The 20,392-nt window shown below is 43.4% G+C and overlaps 1 protein-coding gene across 1 annotated transcript in view; it reads left to right on the top strand.

Annotated features, from left to right (window-relative positions):
- POLR3E (RNA polymerase III subunit E) overlaps nt 1-17,226 on the top strand; it is a 33,838-nt gene extending 16,612 nt beyond the window's left edge. Inside the window, exons 15-20 of the mRNA XM_063143082.1 lie at nt 993-1,150; nt 2,118-2,182; nt 7,498-7,988; nt 12,376-12,453; nt 14,630-14,755; nt 16,800-17,226. Coding sequence (XP_062999152.1) covers nt 993-1,150; nt 2,118-2,182; nt 7,498-7,988; nt 12,376-12,453; nt 14,630-14,755; nt 16,800-16,865 — 984 coding nt within the window. The 3' untranslated portion in view covers nt 16,866-17,226. The remainder of the gene's footprint in view (nt 1-992; nt 1,151-2,117; nt 2,183-7,497; nt 7,989-12,375; nt 12,454-14,629; nt 14,756-16,799) is intronic.
- The last annotated feature ends 3,166 nt before the right edge of the window (nt 17,227-20,392 follow it).

Consider the following 20,392-nt stretch of genomic DNA (forward strand, 5'->3'; position numbering starts at 1 on the left):
CACCAGGTTAAACCTGTTCTCTTCCCTCAGGCATTTGGCAGCATAAAATAAGTTCAATCAGGTCCCGGATGGTCTTTCGGTCGGTTGTTTATCAATTGCTTTTAGGTATATTTTGTTGCTGTGTGCGGTGTCTGTTTATACATTTTTGTGTAAATAGTTTTATGCTGCGTAGGCAGTTTTAAATGGTTGCTCATCTTTGAGAGCTTTGACTATGGGGTGGCATAGAAATGTAATAAATCATAGAATCATGGAATAGAAGAGTTGGAAGGGACCTATAAAGCCATCGAGTCCAACCCCCAACTCAGTGCAGGAATCTACCCTAAAGCTTCCCTGACAGATGGTTGTCCAGCTGCCTCTTGAAGGCCTCTAGTGTGGGAGAGCCCACCACCTCCCTAGGTCACTGGTGCCATTGTCATACTGCTCTAACAGTCAGAAAGTTTTTCCTGATTTCCAGCCGGAATCTGACTTCCTGTAACTTGAGCCCGTAAATATATAATTTCAGAGTTTTAGAATGGGGGGGGCAGGGGGGGACTGCACAAACCCTGGGAAGCTACCAAATGGTCAGTGGTCAGCGGAAAGGAGGGGGGTCTACAGGAAGGGGGCATAGCCGCCTGGGAAATCCTTCTGGGAGGGACAGATTTGTACCCCAAGCCTGAGAGTTTACAGCCCTGAAATGGACCTTGGGTTTGATCCGGTGTGGCTCTGACGTTCTTAAAGATGCTTGCCTTTTTAGATGTTCATATAGGTATCGGTCTTATGCCTGAAGCCAATGAGTTGCACAGGCAAGCTTCAACGGATAAGTTTCGGTTGCTCAAACTGTAGTCCAGTCTCGATGTGCTCCGTTTTGGGACTACACCCTGTTGCTTTGTATAGCCGCTAATCTCATGAAAGGCTTGGCTTCTCTAACCATTCATGTTTCTTTCTCTCTCTCTCTCCGAATATATATATTATCCATCCATATATAAATAAATTAAATAAACATGTTTTTCCAGCTTGGCCCAGAAGATGTGAAAGACTTTTTGGAGCACATGGCTTACCTGAGGATAAACAGAGGCTGGGAATTCAAACTCCGCTATGACGAGGATTTCGTCAGGAAGCATCCAGATGTGGTCCAGAGGCAACAGATGCTCTGGATGGGCATTCAGGCCAAGTAAATGACTTGCTTTCCCTTGGGGTGGGGATGGCGGGAATAAAATGGAGAGAGACCATTTTTAGTTCCTCTTCATCATGGTTTCATGCTACCCGTTACAGTGCAGGTACAAATGTCTAAAGGTGCAACAACCCTATGTACGTTTAGATGGACGAAAGTCCTACAACTCCCAGTATTCCCCAGCCAGCCATGCTGGGGAATGCTGGGATTTGTAGGTGCTTTTTTGGTTACCCCTCATAGCATGTAGAAAGCTAGCACACCGCGAGCTAGAACCTTTCTTCCAAATGTGCTAGCTTTCTATGTGTAGCTCTCGATTGCATTCTGATGCAGTCCTATCCGGAAAGGGCCTTACTCATGTGACTTTGCTGACTTGCGTGGCAAGTTCTCAGACCTCTTTCACCGGACGCTTGCCATTTTGTGGATCCTTTACAGAACTGGTGGAGTTTGGGGCTGGTTTGAATATTTGGGATCTGGCTATACTTTTATTTATTTATTACATTCTGTCCGTTAGCCATGGCTCTCCGAGCAGTGCACAGTTAAAACCATAAAATACAACAAGTGTCAGATAAATTTAAAACATTAAAAGTTTTTTTTTTTTTTTTTTTAAAAAGAAGGCAATAAAAACCAGCTAAGTTAAAATCCAGGGGAAAGTCTGGAAAGGTATGTTTGTTTTAAATGGATATTGTTGTTTTTATGCTTTCGATGGTTTTAATATTTTTGTAAATTTGTTTTTAATGTTCGCTGTTTTTAACTTTTGTAAACCGCCCAGAGAGCTTCAGCTATGGGGCGGTATATAAATGTAATAAATAAATAAAATGTTTTCAGGAGGCATTGAAAAGATGTTACGTTTTCCGCCTCCTGAATCGCACGAGAGTGTGTTTTCCACAGGGTGGGGGCTTCTCGGTGTGGCAGTAAACTAGGCAGCGAAATAACACCTGTGTACGTCTTGATGTTTTCTCAATTCCAGGCTAGAGAAAGTCTACAGCCTTTTGAAAGAGCAGATGGCACCAAAGAAGCAAACTGCCCAATCAGGTAAACCATTTGGGGAGCCAGGGAAGGCACAAAGGCTCATTTGCGGGCAGGGAAATTCCACGGCGCGGCCGCTTTCCCACAAAGGCTGACGCCCTCCCCTCTTTTTTCATTGCAGCCGGGCTGGCAGCTCATAAAACGTGAGCGGCTCAAAGCGTACACTTCTTTGTGAATGGAACGTTTGCGATAGATGCTGTGGCCCCATTCAGAAGACACCTTAAACCACAACTTTAACCATGGTGGTTAAGTGAGAAAGCCAGGCCGTGTTCAGAAGACACCGTCTTCTGAACACCACCTGGCTTTCTCACTTAACCACCATGGTTAAAGTTGTGGTTTAAGGTGTCTTCTGAACAGGGCCTCAGTTTTATGAAGCACTTTCCCTAAACGGCTTGGGAACTTGATACTTGAGGGAGTGCCTCTCCTTACATTTGCCTGCCCGAGACTTGAGGGAGGAGCCCTCCTCCGCCTCTCACCAACACATGGCATATGCTACGGTGGGACATGGGACAGGGCTTTCTCTGTGGTGGTGCCCTGACTCTGGAATGCCTCCCTTTGGAGGCCTGACTGGCGCTGACGCTGGCTTTATTCCTGCACCAAGTAAAAACATGGCTTATTAACAAATGAGTTTAAGAAAACTGATACAAACAATATATTAAATTTAGGTATAACTATACTAATTACAATAAAATCATATTAGTAGAAAATATTTTAATCTTAAAGCAAATACATACATTTAAAATTTAAACAGAATAGTCCGCAACACATGTGAACAAGGGGCAGATCATCAGAATGTAAGTCAAATGTAAACAAGGTGACAGTTCAATAAACTAGCTACGGACCTTTATGTAACCAGTTAAGTAGCTTTATTCACTGTGGCTTCTAAAAGAATTAGAGCAGGGGTCAAATCCCGGAGCTGCTGTCTAATTTGGTGCCAGAGTTTGCTTCTTTCCCTCTTCCCTCTTCGTCCCTCTTTCCTTTTGTGTCTTGATTTTCTTCATTGTATGTAACTCAGCCCCCCAGGAACCTTTATGGCTGAAGAGTGGGTTAAAGATGCTTTAAATAACATAATCACACAAACTTGATCTACCATGGTTAAATTCACCAAGCTTGCACATTTACCAAGCTCGCACATTGCTTTAACTGTTTTAATTGTTTTTACTGCTTTTAAATTCTATACTGCTTTTAGCTTGATTAATGGTTTAATTTGTTTTTAGCTGTGTATATTTATTGTTCTATATTGCATGATTTTATCTGTATGCCTCCCTGAGATCCCAGTGATGTAGGGCGGGATACAAGTGTTTTAAATAAGTAAATAATAATAACTTTTCTCTCCCACGCAAAGTTCTGTTTCACAAGTCCTGCGTGTAAAGGGAACATTCTAGCAGCAGCAACGCTGGAACATTCTTTTCACGTCTGGTTCGTGTCAGTATAGCGTTCTTTAAAGGGTGATGGATGTTAGGTCGGCTTTAAATATGAGATACTATATACCAGATCCAAAGTCTCCTTCCTTCAGCCCTGTCTTTCCCTTGGCATGCTCAGACATCCGGACACCTGTGCCTGATGCCTTTTCCTTGCTATCTTTTTGGACACTAGGAGAAATCTTTCTTATTCTTGCATGCTTTTAATAATTTCAATCATCTGAGACCCTTTTCAAGTTGCCCCCGTTTTGCTGCCTGTTTTTTTTAAAAAACGACTTCATTATCTGCTGCTTTGCAAACGTTTATAGCGTATTTTGTTTTTGTGTCTTTCCATCAGTTCTATTTATTTTTATTGCGTTTTAGTTTAGTTCAACCTTTCCCAACCTGAAACCCTCAAATCTTTTGAATGACAACTCCCAGCAGTCCTGAGCATTGGCCCTGGCTGTCTGGGGCTGATGGGAGTTGAAATCCAAAACATCTGGAGTTCCCCGGAGTTTGAGAAGGCTGGTTTAGTTTGATAGCCCGGTTTCCGGAGATCACTCAAACCACAGTTTCTCTGTTTCAAATGTCACAAGAAACTGTGGCCTAAAAAAACGGGTAATACTGAATTCATGCGCAAGAGGGAGAGGCAACAAGGGGCCCTGCAGGCACACAGGCTGTTGGACCAGGATTTTAGCATCTGAATCTAGTGCTGTCTTCTTATTTTTAGGTCATACCTGTACCATAAACTGGTTTTGCAATCCACCATTTGCCCTCTGGTGCCACGGGTGTTTTAGCAGGAAGGATAAGATCTCTAAAAGAATTCTTCCCGCACCAAACTCCCAGTTCCCAAGAGCAGGAGAGAGAGATAATAAATTGTGACAGTTAAATAAATAAATCACTCATATAAGTGAATGCGGGGACTTTTCGTTCATCAGAATCGGACTCAAAGAGTACTTATCAATGGAACCTTCTCAAACTGGGGAGAAGCAACGAGTGGGGTACCACAGGGCTTGGTCCTGGGCCTCGTGCTCTTCAATATTTTTATTAATGATTTGGATGAGGAGGTGCAGGGAACGCTGATCAAATTTGCAGATGACACAAAATTGGGTGGGATAGCTAATACCCTGGAAGACAGAAACAAACTTCAAAGTGATCTTGATAGGCTGGAGTGCTGGGCTGAAAACAACGGAATGAAATTTAATAGGGATAAATGCCAAGTTCTACATTTGGGAAATAGAAACCAAATGCACAGTTACAAGATGGGGGATCCTTGGCTCAGCAATACTACAAACGAGAAGGATCTTGGAATTGTTGTAGACTGCAAGCTGAATATGAGCCGACAGTGAGATATGGCTGCAAGCAAGAAAGGCAAATGCTATTTTGGGCTGCATTAATAGAAGTATAGCTTCCAAATCGTATGAGGTACTGGTTCCTCTCTATTCAGCCCTGAGTATTGTGTCCAGTTCTGGGCTCCACAATTCAAGAAGGACGCAGACAAGCTGGAGCATGTTCAGTGGAGGGCAAGCAGGATTATCAGGGGTCTGGAAACGAAGCCCTATAAAGAGAGACTGAAAGAACTGGGCATGTTTAGCCTGGAGAAGAGGAGATTGAGGGGAGACATGATAGCACTCTTCAAATACTTAAAAGGTTGTCACACAGAGGAGGGCCAGGATCTCTTCTCGATCCTCCCAGAGTGCAGGACACGGAATAACGGCTCAAGTTAAAGGAAGCCAGATTCCAGCTAGAGATCAGGAAAAACTTCCTGTTAGAGCAGTACAACAATGGAATCAGTTACCTAGGGAGGTTGTGGGCTCTCCCACACTAGAGGCATTCAAGAGGCAGCTGGACAACCATCTGTCAGGGATGCTTTAGGGAGGATTCCAGCATTGAGCAGGGGGTTGGACTCGATGGCCTTGTAGGCCCCTTCCAACTCTGCAATTCTATGATTCTATATCGCTTATTGCCAGACTAGAAGCTATAAGTAGAGTTGACAAATGTGCACATGGGCAGATTTGCTTTTTCCTCTCCTCTGCTGTCCTCACTTCTTCTTCCAAATCTTCTTGGAAGGATTAAGTAGTTGGGCAGCACAAAAGGAGATTAGCAGTCCTAATGGCAGAATGGAATTAAAGAGACGTCGTGCTACAGACGCATTCTGAGCTTCTATCAAGGGCTGTTGCTTTGTTGTATGCAGCCACCTTGCTGAAATGAACCGGGTCTGGATCTGGTCTGTGTCTTGATGGAACACTGCCTGATTACCTTATGGCAGATCAGGACCAAGTTTGTGTGATTGTGTTACCTAAAGCATCTTTACCCCACTCTTTATCCATAAAGATTCCCGCGGTGGGGTGGGATTACATACAATGAAGAAAAACAAGACACAAAAGGAAAGAGGGATGAGGAGGGAAGAGGAAAAGAAGCAAACTCTGGCACCAGTTGTTCAAATTAGGCAGCAGCTCCGAGATTTGACCCCTGCTCTAGTTCTTTTAGCAGCCACAGTGAATAAAGCTCCTTAATTGGTTACATAAAGGTCTGTAGCTACAGTTGATTGAGCGCAACCTTGTTTAAATTTGTCTTACATTCTGATGATCCGTCCCTCGTTCACATGTGTTAATTTTTTTTATAACAGTCCTTTTGTTCATTTTCATTGTGTTGTCAGCTGCCCTGAGTGGCGGTTGCAGCAGAAGGGTAGAATCTAAATAATGCACGTGGAACGTAGTGAGCGTTTCGCTCCTATGTATTAAACGCTCTACAAAAAAAAAACCTGGAGCCACCTTTCATTCATTGGCTGTTTTGGGAGTATGTTTTGCATTGGATTAAACAATGCAGGCTTCAGAACCTGCCATTTTGGGGGGACCAGACTGGGGTGGTAATTGACAGGGTGGACCTGCCACCTAAACTTCCAGGATCTTCTTAAGAACATAAGAGCCGTGCTGGATCTGACCAGAATCTTGCATTCTACTCCCACAGTAGCCGAAAAGGTGTTCCAATGCAGAAAATGAGTGCAACAACACCTTCCCATTCATGTACCTCAGCAACTGGCATACAGAGAGTCGTACTGCCTCAGAGACCCAGTGTAGTGGTTAGAGTGTTGGACTGCGAGGCGGGAGATCCGAGTTCTAGCCCCCACTCAGCATGGGAGGCTCACTGGGTGGCTTTGGGCCAGTCACAGGCTCTCAGCCCAACCTACCTCACAGGATTGTTGTGAGGATAAAATGAGAGGAGGAGGATTGTATACCTTGTAGGGGAGGAAAGGCAGGATATAAATGCAATTCTCTGTTTCAAGAAGCCTTCCTCAACTGACTAGTCCACTGCTTTTCTGTTTATTTTGTTTTTTAAAAAATTGAACAATTTTAATTTGCCTTTTTTTAAAATCTTTCTTTTACTGTTATACCTATGTTTCTTTTATTTATTTATTACATTTTTATACTGCCCGATAGTTGAGGCTCTCTGGGCAGTGAGTGCACAGTTAAAACCATAAAAATACAATAAGTGTACAATAAATTAAAACGTTAAAAGGTAAAATTGCAATATAAAATCAGATAAATTACAGTCCAGGGAAAGCCTGTGTGAAGAGGTACGTTTTTAGGACCTGTTTAAAAGCTATAACACTTTCCGCCTCCTGAACCACACGAGGGAGGGTTTTCCAGAGCGTGGATGCCACTACAGAGAAGGCCCTGTTCACCGCTCTGGAATTGGTGTTAGATAATTGAGCGGTATATAAATATTGTAAATAAAATAATAAATAAATAAATCTGCCTGTGGTACTGGAGGTCATTTATAACCATCATGACTTGTAGCCATGGGAAGCCGCCTCCCCTGTGCTCGTCCAGCCCTTGATGGAAGGAATTGCTTAACCTCTTAGCTTGTGTGCCTAAATTATCCCAGCCCCTGTTCTGTGGGGTTTTTTTCTTCCCCCAGCTGCTCCGTTGCTGGTTTCCGGAGAACAGAGGGTCAACCTGGCCAAAGCAAAAGTCAAGCAGAGCTACGGACAACTGGAGCAAGACCTCCAGAAGCGTAAAGTGGAGTTCCGAGCCAACGAGGCCCCCTGTCCGGTGGACCTCCTCGACGTCCGGATCAAGGAGGAGCCGGTGAGCGATGAGGAGCCCATGGACACGTCTGTCTGCGACAGCCTCAATAACGGACTGGCCAACGGCATCCATTCGGAAGAGAACTCCGTGGACTCCTTAAACGGCCACTTGCCAGTCCAAGAGAGGGTCAGCCAAGAACTGAGGGCCTTTGTTGGGGCAACCTTTAAGAAACAGTATGTTCTAACCCTGAATGAGCTCAAACGGTTGTTTAATCTCCATGTGGCCAGTCTGCCTCCTGGGAATCTCTTGTTTAGCGGCATTTCAGACAAAATGTTACAGGACATGATGTTGGACATGGGCTGCAAACAAATAATGGTGCCTGTAAGTAGTCTTCATCTATTATTATTATTATTATTATTATTATTATTACTACTCATGGTGGTTTTTCTAGACAGACATGATGGGTTTTCCCAGGTCATACTGTCTTTTACTGGTTCGGGAATTTCCTGACTATTTAATGTGTTTTAAGTATGACTGCTTTCTATGTGTTGGTGCGGATATATTTTTGTAGGCCCAGTTTCTGAAGGTTCTCTGTATAGTTTTTTGATGTGATGCCAGTGACTGAGGTGACTGATGGGAAAATTGTGACCTTTTCCTGTTGCCATAGTTCTTTAACTTCCATGGCCAGTGGTATATATTGTTCTCTCTTTTCCTCTTCCTTTTCTACAACATTTTTGTCATTAGGTATTGCTATGTCAATGAGGTACATGTGTTTTTCTTGTCTATAACTGTTATGTCTGGTTGGTTGCAAAGTATTGTCTTGTCCATATGAATTGCTCTGTTCCAGTATATTTTATGATCTGCATTTTCCAAGATTGATTGAGTGAGTATGTATAGTATGGTGTAGGTTGTTTGACGAGGTTGAATTTGATGGCCAGTTGTTGGTGAATAATTTTTGAAGCTGTATTGTGTCTGTCTGTGTAGTCCATTCCTGCCAGAATTTTACATCCTTCTGTTACATTGTCTATTGTGTCTTGAAATTGATTACACATAAATCTGTTTTTACACTGTTATCTTTTATGACGTATTTTTGGTAGTTCTTGGTTGCTATAACTTGATCCTGTACAGCTATTAGGAATCATTCTATTCAGGAAATAGCTCACCCTTTCTGAGTCCATTCATACGATTGTTCTTTGTTTATTTGTGGGTTCTGTATGATGTTGTGATGATGATGATTGCAGGCTGTTAATGGCAAATTCTGCTGGCCTGTGTAAGAAGTGGGGTTGCGGCCTTTCTGGCTGCCTGTTGGTTTACATGCTGTGATGTCACAGAAGCGAGGCTGACAGGTTTGGGAAAGCCCTGATTTTTATGGGTGTTGAACTATATATTTAGTTTGCCCAAAACAAGGTTCTCAGGGCGAATTATGTGATGAGACTTCCGGCTTGACTGCTCAAGTCAAATGAGCCTCTTCTGATCTCTGGCTTAGTTTTGAGCATTAGCTACAAAGGCGGAGTTTTTGAAGGCTGCTCTTTGAGTGAGCCTTTTGATGCAAGTTAGCAGAGGGACAGGCCGCAGCTTAGTGGTAGAGCAACCTGCTTTGCAGTTGGAAAGCACCAGATTCAATCCCCGGCATTTCCCTTTTGAAAAGGACCAGGTTTCAGGAGATGGGAAAATGTCTTTTCTTGAGACTTTGGAGAGAGCCGATAGTACTTGGATGAATGGATGGTTCCCTAAGTTGCAGACAGACAACACATGTTGCTTTATGGCAGCCTACCTCAACCTGGGGCGCTCCAGATGTGTTGGACTACAACTCCCAGAATGCCCCAGCCACCTGGCTGGGGCATTCTGGGAGGTGCAGTCCAACACATCTGGAGCGCTCCAGGTTGACGAAGGCTGCTTTACGGTATGTGTATGTGTGCTATTTAAGCAGCACCCATAGTTATGGAATAACCTGTAGTGGGAAGAGAATTATGGTGGCTTTCCTCTTCTTTTTTGATGGTTTTCCTTTTCCCTTCCTTTAATCCTGCTATACATCTTAAGAAGAGTTCATGACTGGTTAAAACATACTTTAAAGCCAGGCATGAAACCCAAATCTTAAAAACCTGAGACCACCCTTGAAACGGCAAACTGCGCTTAGAATCATAGAATAGTAGAATTGGAAGGGGTCTATAAGGCCATCGAGTCCAACCCCCTGCTCAATGCAGGAATCCTCCCTAAAGCATACCTGACAGATGGTTGTCCTGCCTCTTGTATGCCTCTAGTGTGGGAGAGCCCACCACCTCCCTAGGTAACTGGTTCCATTGTCGTACTGCTCTAACAGTCAGGAAGTTTTTCCTGATGTCCAGCCGGAATCTGGCTTCCTGTAACTTGTGCCCGTTATTCCGTGTCCTGCACTCTGGGATGATCGAGAAGAGATCCTGGTCCTCCTCTGTGTGATAACCTTTGAAGTATTTAAAGAGTGCTATCATGTCTCCCCTCAATCTTCTCTTCTCCAGGCTAAATATGCCCAGTTCTTTCAGTCTCTCTTCATAGGGCTTTGTTTCCAGACCCCTGATCATCCTGGTTGCCCTCCTCTGAACACGCTCCAGCTTGTCTGCGTCCTTCTTGAATTGTGGAGCCCAGAACTGGACGCACAAACTTAAACCTTAGCCTCTAAAATCCCACCTTCTGCACGTTGTAATCATGAAATACACAGATCTCTTGGTGCCATTTTAGTTGGTGATGCCATTTTGTTGGATCAGTAAGGAAGACAGTTGCATCCAGGGTAAAGCTACAGGCAGCTCACTTGAGTGGAACAAATACTACATTGCCTTCAGGAAGGTCACCAGAGCCACTCTGTGTGTCTGTGACAGTAATTTGAAAAAACTACTTGTCTCGCCAGAATAAAAAGGAATAAAACAATCATGACTTAAAGGCAGCGGCATGTCAGACGTGAATGACTGTTTCATCAGTCCTTGTTAGTCACAGCTTTGAGGCATGTGTATTTTAAGCCGGAAAAGTTTTATGATGTTCCCTGTAAATTGGATTATCGCTACACTATTGCCTTTGGCTCTCAGGGGCATTTTGCCAGCGTTGAGAAACAGCTGCATGAAGGCAGATTCTCTGCTTCTCTGCTTGCAAAGTGACAAGCAGATTTTGCTGGGGCCTCCTTGTGCAAGAACTCCAGGAGCAGAGCTTTCTGCAAACTAAACCATGGTTTACTGAATGTAACCATGGTTAAGGCAACAAACCATAGTTAGTGCTAACCATGGTCAAAACGAATATCTGCACTGAGCCCTCCTCTGTTTTAAGCTATGAGAAAGGAGTAATGCATCTATCACCTGTGGTTTATGATACTAAGCTATACAATTTTTTTCATATCTGCAAACTACTTGCTCTTTATTTTGCTTCTCCCCTTTCATCTGTCAAGTTTGTGAGTTGCCTGGGCAGGAATCTATTGAAAGTGGAAGCTTCCAGTCTCCTCTTCGCACATGAAGCAAAGGGATGCTAGACCTTGTTCACATTGAAAGAAACCATGGTTTCCTGCCTGACCCAGGCCAATACGTTTGGAAGCTGAAACCATGATTTCAGCACTACGTGATGGTGACTCCAAACTTTAGTTTCGTATGAGGAGCCGAAAGATGGCGTACACAAAACAAACTTCTTCCAGATAGAGGAAGTGAGAAGGAGAGCAAAGAAAAAGGTGTAGCTCTTCCTTCTAGACCAGAACACTAGGTTTTTAACATGTCCCCCAAGCTGCAGTTACAAATGATGTCTGTTTTGGGTGTGTTGTTTAATTTTAAAGGGGAGGCAAGAATGGGTGAGCCATCCAAAACGGCAATAAAATCGCGTTTCACGTCAAAACATGCTACAGCTCTGGGCAGTATTTGGCCTGGACCTTGAATCTTTTTGCCAGGTCCCTGGTAACGGAGAACGAATTCATCTCCTCGTTGCCATGAAACCAACTTTAAATATTTAAACAGACAAAACCACTGCCCTTGCTCTGATGTGTATGATTGTTTTTTTCAGCACATCTGCCACTTGCCCTGTTCAGAGAAGGCAATTTTTAGGGGGAGCGGGGATTAAAAAACCACAACACCCAGCATCCTGAGCGTCTTTGCATTGCAGCTGTGTGAAGATTGGTTCTTGGGGGTTCAGCTGGGATTTTGCCCAGAGGCTCCGTAGCACACTGATCCTGGAGCCGCATTTAGGTGCAGAAGGGAATAAGGGTGTGCAACGTCGGCTCCTCTGATTGGCAGACTGTACGAAGCTTCTTGATTGGCCAGGCCTGCTATAAATACCAGGAACGGTGTGGCCTTTGGCCTTTCCCTGGTCAACAGATCAGTAGCTTCATCCTCTGAATGTCAGGCTCCCGTTTCCAGCTGAAAATGGGCACATGTAGCACTAAGGGGTGAAAAGCTCAAGGAAGCTGATTTTAGCTTAGCGTTGGGAGGAACTACCTAACGATAGACTTGCCTCAGGAAGTAGTGGGCCCTTCACTGGAGGCGGGAATGCCACCTGTCAAGGATTGCAGGATTCTTGCATTGAGGTGGAGGTGGGACTTGATGCCCTCCAAGCTTTAGCGCGTTCCATTCTCTTGCCAAGAGGTACCAAGTGGGGGATTTGCCCGTGCTCCATGGAAGCTTAGATGGCAAACTCCGCATACTGATCTCTACGTGTACTGGACTGATGAAGAACCTTTAATTAAATTATTCTTTTCCGATCCGGTCTTTTTTATTTTTTAATACCCTAAAGCCAATAATCCTGACTGGTGCAACCCTGTTTTTAGTTCCCCCCGCAGACGGCGGCATTACCGGATGAACAAAAGGTCTTTGCACTTTGGGAAGCTGGTGACACGTACGATCAGGTAAGCTGATTGGAGCTGACGCTTTAGCAAAGTCATGCTTATACTTGTCAACCTTTGCGCATACTTGGTCAGACTAGCAGTAGTGTGCCTCTAGCTCCCTAGAAACAGATTGAGCTAGGAGACCTTTTTATTCTTCAGGTATTGAGTGTGCCCTTCATCCTGAACCTGCTATTTGGGATGTGCTGTTTGAGTCATACAGTTAGTCTCTCCTGCTCAGGAACCCTGAATTCTAGCCTCTCCCAGTTTAATTCCTGGCATCTCTGGTTAAAAAAACAATGGTTTGGGGCCAGGTTATTTGAAGGAATGCCTCCTCCCATATGTACCTGCCCGGACCTTAAGATCATCTACAGGGGCCCTTCTCCGTGAGCCCCTGCCAAAGGAAATGAGGCAGGTGGCTACTAGGAGGAGGGCTTTCTCCGCTGTGACACCCCGGTTGTGGAATGAGCTCCCCAGAGAGGTTCACCTGGCGCCTACACTGTACTCCTTTCGTCGCCAACTGAAGACCTTTTTATTCTCTCAGTATTTTAACACTTAACTTTAACTTGAATTTGAACTTTGCTGTTTTAACTTTGTATTTTAATCTTATATCAATTTTGCTGTGTGGTTTTATCCTGGTTGTGCTTTTTATACTGTATTTTGTATTTGTGCTTTTAACCTGTTGGTTGTTTTACTATGGTTTCAATTTTTGTGAACCGCCCAGAGAGCTTCGGCTATTGGGCAGTATAAAAATGTAATAAATAATAAATAAATAAATAAATAGTAACTGATAGGAAAGACCTAGAGGGCCTCCGCTAATGAGAGTAGACCAAGGGGGTAGGCAACCTGGTGCCCTCCAGATGTTTGGGATGACAACTCCCATAATTCCTGGCCCTGCTGGTTAGGGCTGATGGGAGTTGTATTTATTTATTTATTTACTTACAATGTTTATATACCGCTCCCAATTCAAAATTTCGGAGCGGTGTACAAGATAAAATAAAATAAAACCAGAATAAAACACTTTAAAATAGATTTAGAATAGAGTTGTAGTCCAAAACATCTGGAGGGCACCAGTTTGCCAACCTTGGGAGTAGGCAGTGTTGGACCAAATGGAGCAATAGTTTGCCCCAGGGAAAGGTAACTTCTTGTGTTCCCTATGAGGTGTGGCCAGAACAGAGGTGTGGGTGTGAAACAGGAATACAGAAAGTGGGCTTTGGGGAGTCAGGGAGTCTTATTGTTCCATATTTGGATGCTAGAGTGAAATATGCCCCCTTTTTAATTTAGAAAAAAGAATACGTCGTCTATTCAGAAGTTTGAGAAGCACTGACTCAATTGGTGATGTTTGGACATGATAGTAAACCAAGGTTTAGCACAGCCTTCTCCAAGTCGGTGCTCTTCAGATGTTTTGTCTTTCACCTGCCAGCAATCCCAGCCAGCATGTCCAATGCTCAGGAATGCTGGGAGTTGACCTCTCAAACATCTGGAGAGCACCAGGTTGGGAAAAGGCAAGTTTTAGCAAGTTGGAAGCATCTAATTATGCTTCCAACCTGGTAGCGAGCCTGGGCAAACTCACCTCTAACCAGGGTTTCCTGGCTGTTGCGAATCATGGCTTGTCGGTTTAGATATCAACCAAGATGTGGTGAAGCTTCCTTTGGAATGATGGCGGAAATGAGCCACTCTCTTAAATGAATGCTCCAGTCTTTGCTCTTTTTATCTGTACCATGGGATGGAAGCTTTAGTCTCCCTGAAGCAGGATGAGTCTTGGTTAGCTTAATTCAGGTTTCCCCAACCTGAATTGGACTGCAGATGTGTTGGACTGCAACTCTCATAATTCCCAGCGAGTATGGCCATTGATACTTTATTAGAGAAGGCAGTTTATCATTGTTGATATAGGAGTCTGTTAGTCCAGAGCTGATTAGAAGGAATTTACAGAGAAGGGTTGCTTCTAAACTAAAGTTTGGTTCAGATGGTCATATCTCAGCGTAATAAGCCAAGATGTGAATGGTCTCTTTGCTCCTCCCCTCAGAGCAAACTTGAATGCAATGCAGAAGTCAATAATCATCCATAGTTTCCCAGTGTGGCCAAACCAGGAAACTATGGTTAGCAATTTCAGATCAAGCTAATGCTGGCTTTCTTGTTTGCCTCTGATTAGCCTTTTCGTTTGTACTAATTTGGAAGTTGTATTTTTTCTCTTCCAAAGCAACGGCAAATTTTGCTCGAAATCTTTTCCAAAAACTACCGAGTGCGTAGAAACGTCATCCAGAATCGGCTGGCCCGGGAATATGGAGAGGACCTAGATAAACAAGAAGTGGACAAAATCTTAAAGGTAACACTTTTGCCTGCTTTTAAAACGAAACTTTGAAACCCAAAGCACCAGTTGAAGAAGAGACTTGGTGGGATCATGTCTCCAGTTAGTCTTCTGTTCTCAAGGCTAAACTTGCCCGGTTCTTTCAGTCTCTCCTCACAGGGCTTTGTTTCCAGACCTAGGGGCATTTGCGGGAGGTACAGCAAAACATGGGAAGAAATAGCCCCGTCAGCACTGAGGATACTCAGTTGGCCACAGAATGTGTGCAGTCTAATGAAGGGGTGGATGGAAAATTCTGCTGCCACCTGAGGCCGATTTGGTCGAGGGCAGAAAACGGGGATGCTCCCAGGCTCTGGAAATCTGGAGAGGCTGGGTTGCAGGTCCTGGTTGTGTTCATTGATCTGATTGGTTTGTTGTCTAGAAGATTTGGATGCTGTGCAGCAGCGGAGGTAAGGAGAGGGCTGAGGAGGAGACAACAGAGTGCAGATGGCTGGATGTGATCTGCAGGAATGCGCGCACACACTTTAAAGGGGGGGGGGAACCACTGCATTCAGACTAATTAGTTAATTGCAGCAATTAGAAATTCCATGCTTTTTGTGTCTAATTATGCTTCCAACCAGGTAGCGAGCTGAACACTTGTGTTCTGAGTATTTCTGTTGGTGTGAGAAGGTGCCAAATGGTTCCCGTTGGCAGCGTTACCACGTACACACTGCATTCTCTGAGGATCCGTGTAGTTGCCTAGATTACCCTTAGGGCCATGCGGCTTAGAAGAGAAATGTGTTGGGTAATGAGTAGGAAAAGTAGCAGGAGGTGTGGGGAGACAGGGGAAGAAACACAGTCCTGGTGGTTTGACATCGACCCATCCGCCGATTGGAGTCCACCAGGGGAAGAGCCTTTGGCGTGGTAGCCCCCTTCCTATGGAATTCCCTGCCGCGCCAAAATTTTGAATAGGGAGCGGTATATAAATATTGTAAATAAATAAATAAACCATCATAGCTTTAACAACCGCTTGGATCGCTGAGAATCATGGTTTCCTGTGTACACCAGATGCTGGGGAACATGGGCTGGAGGGGGTTGTGCATATCCCATGAAGAGCTGGTTGACCAATGTGTGTGATGGATTGCTGGACCCGTGGTCTGATGCAGCATGGGTCTTATATTCACTTCTAAAAACCACGATTGTAGCCCTCATTGTTTGGGAGATATGTTCTAGGAAATTTAAGCTCATTGGAAGGGGCCCGGCTGACAAATTGCAAAGGGTCCATGATTCCACTCGCCATGACCAGTATCTCCTCCCCTTTGACAAGCGTGGCAATTATAAAAAAGAAAAACAGTCCTCTTTTTGAGGCTTGTTGGTGGAGGGGCATCATCACCACAGCACAGTTCTGAAGCACTTAGAGCAGTGATCCCGAAACGTTTTAGATCAGTGGGCACAAACTGTGGAATTTTATGCCAGTGCCATGGGTGCTCTCACAAAATGGCTATTATGGGTGGGCCTTGCCTGTTCATAAAATGGCTGCCACAGAAAGCAAACCAGAAAGGCTAAAAGGTGGGTCTGAGTTCTAAACACAACACTTTACTTTGCAGCATGTCAGCCTTCCAGTTTTTTAAACTGAAGTTTTTAATTAAAAAAAAGAAATAGGCGCGGGAGGCAGGAAACAGGCATCATATTAGAGACCCCTGACTCAGAAGCACAGCATCTTGAGCATAGAGGTGGGAAAGCCGACTTCTGTACCTTGGAGGTCGTCTGAGCGCCACTGAAGCGCAACGTAATAGTGTGAAATGACCACACGCTGCATCCTGGAGGCACGGACATGTGTTTTAAGTGCTATGCAACCTCTAATTTGCAATAAACAGTGTGTTAATGTCATTAGGTGTCTCCAAGTTCCTGGTCTTATAAGCAAGGGATGAGCAGTGGTTGCCTGTTCAATCTTTTTTTTTTCTCCCTTCCCAGTCAGTGACCTTAATTCTAATGGCATGCAATTAGGGGCAGAATCATTCTTCCACAGGGCTACTTTAGAGAGATTATAAGAATGCTTAACAGCTCCCCCCCCCCTTTCTTCCAGGACTGCTGCGTAAGCCAGGGTGGCATGTGGTACCTTAAAGGGACAATGCAACAGCCAACATCGTGACGAAAGGGGTTCAACTTTAATTGCATCAGGTTAACACCAGGACCGAAGAAGAAAAATACCGTAATGGGCAGGAAAGTCAAACGAAACACCCTCCTTTCCCTTTAGATGGGACGGACCTTGATCTAGTCACAGCCCTGTGGAGGAAGCTATGGACACGGCCCTGCTCCCCTCCTGGTTTGCATGGGATCCAAAATGCCACCATTGAACAGAAGGAGAAAAATAGGATCTTTAGGTTAATTTGGGATTCCTAATATATTTTGCTTCTGATTATAACAAAAACAAAGAAGGCTTATACTGACCCAAATGTTACAGAAGACCTAATGTTTTATTTTGTAACTAATGCCAATAAATTACAAGTTTACACTTTACTTACTCAGATTTTGTTTTTAAAATCCTCAGCATTCTGGCTAGTGCCCACACTTCCTACTTTAGGGAATAAGGAACATACCTGATAGGATCTTGCCATTCTTTATTATTATATTATTATTTCATTTGTATACCACCCCATAACCGAAGCTCTCGGGCGGTTCACATAAGATATGTAGGAATTCACCAGATGCAATATCATTTTTTATTTGCATAACTTTATTCACCTGTGAAAAGGTGTTGTATTTATTTATTTATTGATATACATATTTATCCTTGCCCTTGTACCTTTGAAGACTTTCTCATTAAGCCTAGATTTAAGGGAGAGCGCGTGAAAAAGCCATTAGAAGCATTCTTACTTTACAACTGATCTGCAAGAAAACAAAAGACTTGACTCTACCTTGGCATGAAGACTTATCAGTGTGAGCGAGAGGGGAGAAAAAAAGTCTGTGTTGCATTTTTCTCCCCAGGAAAATTAGTTAACAGAGAGAACTGGGTTTGCCGGTATACTAGTTTCTTCTGTGAATAGAAGAAAGGTAATCGTAGGATGCTGGTTGAGGCAATTGTTTCTGACTGAATAAAAGGCAGCTCAAAGTAGTTAATTAAAATGTAACTGGATGGTATTGCCCATCCACAAATAATGCATGGGGTGGAACGTCCTTTAGGATGTTCCTAAAGCACACCTTGACAAGCAAGCATTCTACACATCGCTAAACTTTTAACATGTAGTTTTGTAGCTTGCATTCAATCAAATTTACATGTGCACAGTCTTTAAAAAGATCAGGATCTGCTAAATGCAGACCAGAAGCTGGCAGACCAAGGTTTCTAATAGCAGAACTTTCCCATAGCCTGTCCTCTTGAGCATTTCTGCTCATCTTTCTGCTGCTACCTGCACCGTTGCCATAAAAGTCTCTTTTTCATGAGTCATAGTAAAATGTAAACAGCCGGGTGGCTGTCAAAAGTGTTCCATTAGAGGAGGAGTGGTGGACCTTTAAGGCAGTTACACTTGCTGCTTAGATAAAACGGAAAGCGACATTAACATTTTTCTTCGTCTGGCAGAACCCAACACCTGATCAAGAGGACTTTTTTTAGAGCGGCATGGTCTGAAGCCAGGCCGATGAAGCAGAGTTTTAATAAACAAATGATTCAGCCCATGACAAAGTTGCAAATTTAAGATGGGAGCCATTCACAAGAAAATAACCAAACTCTGGCCCTGGTGATCCCATTCTCAACTGAGGCCTAGACTGCACTCTGAAGAACTTGGAACAGAACTCAGAAGAGGTCTAATTCTTAGTCATGTTAATGACAGACCGTTTGAGATTTAGGATTAGGGTAAAAGGTAGATCCATAACAAATTAAGCTAATATTTACAGTACACACATATCCAACCTTTTCTGACACAGGACATCGCTAAAGCATTCTATATTGCTTTTAGTGTATTATGTACATTTGGTATGGTTTATTATTATTATTATTATTTATTTATATAGCACCATCAATGTACATGGTGCTGTACAGATAACACAGTAAATAGCAAGACCCTGCCGCATAGGCTTACAATGGACTGGTAAACCTCGCCCAGGCACATGCATGTATATATACACACTCACAGATTAGCAACAACACTGCTTTACTTGCTGAAGGGATTTATTTGCTTTTTACAAAATATTCACAATAGCTTACAACTCTTTAAATAAGCTTAAATAAACAGATTGGTGGAGTGTTTCCATACGCAGAAAACTTGTCAATGCAAGAACCAGCAATTCCCATTTTACACTGTACATAAGGCAGAGAAGTTTGCAATAGCAGCAACTGAAATAAAGCTGCAATACCTTTTTTGTGTGTGCTAGGCAGCTCAATTTTTGATTTGCTTTTAAACTAGCAATGTAAAAAAAGCACACATCACTATGGTTGACAGGTACAAATCCCTTTTAACCTTGAAAGTCACCCTTTGTAGCGCTGGTTCACTGGCTTTCACCTTCTAATTCCTTAGCTTTGTCAACAGCTAGTCACCACTTCAAGTTCCTGTATTTGATAGCTCCAAAAACAGACTTCCACCCTCTGAAGTTGCTAAGTACCCAATAATTCTGAAAAATAAAGGGCTTTCTTTTGTGTTTTCATCCTGCATTCCGAAGGGGTTCTTCTGAAAACGATTTTGTAGTTTAGAAATGGTACATACCAAGACCTACCTCTTTACTGTTTGTCAAAGTTTTCTAGGCTGCAGGTTGCCATCTTTCATATTCAACTTAACACAATTTTCAGAAGCCACTAAATAGTGATAGACAATTGTAACTGGCAATAACTGCTACTATTAGCAGCAAAACCAGAACAGTGTGTAGAATCCACAGTCTTGTGCCTTAAGAAAAAGCACTCTAACCATTAAATGCTCCTCAAAAGTACCCACACTATCACGTCGTGGTCCCTTTTACATACAGAACATTTGCTACAACAATGGCATTTCAGTACATCAAAGGAATGGTTATGCTGCATCTGGCTTAGGCTGCTTTGATGTCCCCCAGCTGGTGTCAAAGCAACAGTACTCAGAAAATCTTACCAAGTTAACTTAAATCCTGGAATAGAAATGTAGAAATTGTCATTGAGCCCCCTGGCTCTCTTATTTTTACTTTGACATGACATTATAATCCAGGGTTGGGCTACTTGTGGCCCTCCAGATGTTTTGGCCTAGAACTCCCATCTGCCTTAGCCAGTAAGGAAATTGGAAGGGATGATGGGAGTTGAAGGCCAAAACATCTGGAGGACCACAAGTTATAATCAAGTATACTTTACAAAAAGATGTAATCATTCAGTTAAGAGTCCTGCTAAGTTTGAAATATTCAAAATGTTTATGCAGTGGAAGATTCTGAAGGTATGCCACGGGGATCCATTTCAAATGTACGCAGAAAAAAAACAGTGCCCAAATTTTACAGAACAGGGCAATCATTTTTGCTGGCTCTTCTTTCAGAGAACTAAAGAGCTTCCAAAATTCCCATCAGACCAAGAGTTTGCTTGCCTTCAAAAGCAATTTCAGCTCATAGCTCTTAAAACACAGAATGGCTATGCAAAAAATGCTAGTCAGGGGAAAGGCGCGCACACATTTCAATGGGCATTCCTCTGTTCTCACAGAAATGACTAGAACAATCTTTTTCTTAAGGCAGAAGCCA

Source organism: Elgaria multicarinata, chromosome 17 (assembly GCF_023053635.1).
Source record: "Elgaria multicarinata webbii isolate HBS135686 ecotype San Diego chromosome 17, rElgMul1.1.pri, whole genome shotgun sequence".
Classification (NCBI taxonomy): Eukaryota; Metazoa; Chordata; class Lepidosauria; order Squamata; family Anguidae; genus Elgaria; species Elgaria multicarinata.